Consider the following 2154-nt stretch of genomic DNA (forward strand, 5'->3'; position numbering starts at 1 on the left):
ACATGTGAAGCACTATCAGACAGGATCGAGAATATGGAAGATGGCCAATATCCAAAGTTTCTGTTGTTAATATTCATCCACCAGTCTCCCTTTCCATAAATGTCCTACCTCATTGCACATGTCATGCAAATCAGTTTGTAATATTTTGAATGATAAATAAAGGTATAAAGACTAATGAAAGAGAAAACAAATGAATCTTTTTGTGTAGAACAACAGCTTAAATTCACCGTATTAAAATATAAATTAGGTAAAAAGAAATTTCGCACAAAAAAAAAAAAAAAAAACTTTAAATTTAAAAAGTTGTATATAAAAATACATAAATCGGGAAAAAAAAATTTTAAAACATACACTATTTTAACTAAAATTAGAAGAATTTCAAACATATCAATAACATTTGTTACTGTAAATTTTTCTTAAGGAAAAAAAAAGTACATTTCATAAAGTAATTAAATTGAAATGTTGTACTATACCTTCCAAACGTAGAACTTGAGTGCATATTGGTTACCACCATACTTGGAATAAGGGGTGACAGTTGCACCCATCGCAATCTCTTTGTTAACTTGAACAAAGCCAGGGCAAAATAGATTATAGCAACCTGTGTTGTGATATGCATCATCCTGTAGCCATGATTAAAAAAAAGACGCTTTCAAAAAAGAAATGGTATATGTAAACATGGCTAGTGCTGGCAGGGAAGTCAAATATTAAAACACGTACAGTCCAATATATGAAGAGTCTAGTGTTTTTATCGTGATATAGACCTTCGCAAACCTGGTTTTCCACACAAAATAATTTTGTAAGAAAATGAAAAATTATTAGTAATTAATTATTTAGCATGTGCCTAAAAGAAAAGATGATGATGAAATTATATATACCATCGCGCCGGCTTCAATGGTATCAAGATCTTGACCATATTCACCTTTTGCCAACCAGAATTGAGAGTTGCTAAACGCATCTTCCATGGTATAGGGGTTCCACAGGTTCATGTCTGCCGTCAATCCATAATACTTATCTCCAGTCTCACTTAACGTTGCATGCTAGAAACTCAACAAGAAAAATAAAGGTTATGAATGTTGACTTGTGTCCTTCATTATAGTAGATACCATTGAGCTCAAACCTATTAATAATATTGGTTAAAAATTAAGTTGTACCTCATGGATTTGTGGATCGTTATTACTAGTATGAGCATTGGTATGGTATTTTTTCCTTCCAAAATTTTCTACAGAGCCTGCCCTTAATAAATCTTCTTCTTTAGTTCTTCTTATGGGAATAGTTCCTTCTGGGCACCTTCCATTCAAGTGCCATGGCTGAGTAAATTCAGGCTCGGAGTTTGAAGAGACGTCATTGATTTCATCAAATGGAAACCCTTCTGGGTAAGAACTTGGTCTCATCTATTGCATTTGGCATAGATACCAATGCAAACCCGGTCCATATCATACGTACAATAAGTATCAAATTATTCGTGATACCAAATGAAATTTAGTTAATTAAACTAGTTACCTGAATTGTGTGATTTTTTAACAAAGGATGATCAAAAGCTGGCTGCTTGTTGATATCTACGCAGTCGATTATATCTCCATCCGGGCTCTATATCAGATACATTTTCTCATCACACACACATTGATATTAGTCTGAATTCTTCTTAGTGTTGTAATAAAATTACATTGCTATTGTACATGGGAGTCATGTAGACACCATAACCCACAAACGTGAATGACTCTTCTAAGACTAAAGCAAAAAATACTATATAGAACACAAACATGTTAAATGAAGTGATTAATAACCTTGATGGATTTAAGAGCGGGCTTGTTAAGGCGCTTTAATTGCTGCTGAACCTCCAGTTTTTGTTTTTTACCAAATATGGTGTTAGTGTTTCTATTTCCAGCTGATGACATTGGTATGAGAAAGAACAAGTAAAAGGTCATCTTTACTGCCCTCGACCACCTCCTCCCGTTTCTGCAAGGCAGAGCCATGAGTGACTAGCTAATATTAGAATCAAAATTGCGGTGTACAGAGATGTAATAGCTAGCCTTGATCGTCCCCTTTGCAATACTTAAACATGAGATGTAATAGCTATCTTTGGTTGTCCCCTTTGCAATACTTAAACGTGCATTTGTTCATCTTCTTTGAACTGTTTCACATCCTATTTATCAATAT

The 2154-nt window shown here is 33.9% G+C and overlaps 1 protein-coding gene across 1 annotated transcript; it reads right to left on the bottom strand.

Annotated features, from left to right (window-relative positions):
- Positions 1-349: 349 nt before the first annotated feature.
- LOC126722439 (uncharacterized) lies at positions 350-1922 on the bottom strand. The gene is made up of 7 exons (XM_050425590.1): positions 1782-1922; positions 1498-1584; positions 1149-1388; positions 873-1034; positions 715-768; positions 471-617; positions 350-358 (listed from the first exon to the last, which is right to left on the bottom strand). The coding sequence occupies exons 1-7, from the start codon at positions 1920-1922 to the stop codon at positions 350-352; spliced, it is 840 nt and encodes a 279-aa protein (XP_050281547.1).
- Positions 1923-2154: the final 232 nt, after the last annotated feature.

This window comes from Quercus robur, chromosome 4 (assembly GCF_932294415.1).
Source record: "Quercus robur chromosome 4, dhQueRobu3.1, whole genome shotgun sequence".
Classification (NCBI taxonomy): Eukaryota; Viridiplantae; Streptophyta; class Magnoliopsida; order Fagales; family Fagaceae; genus Quercus; species Quercus robur.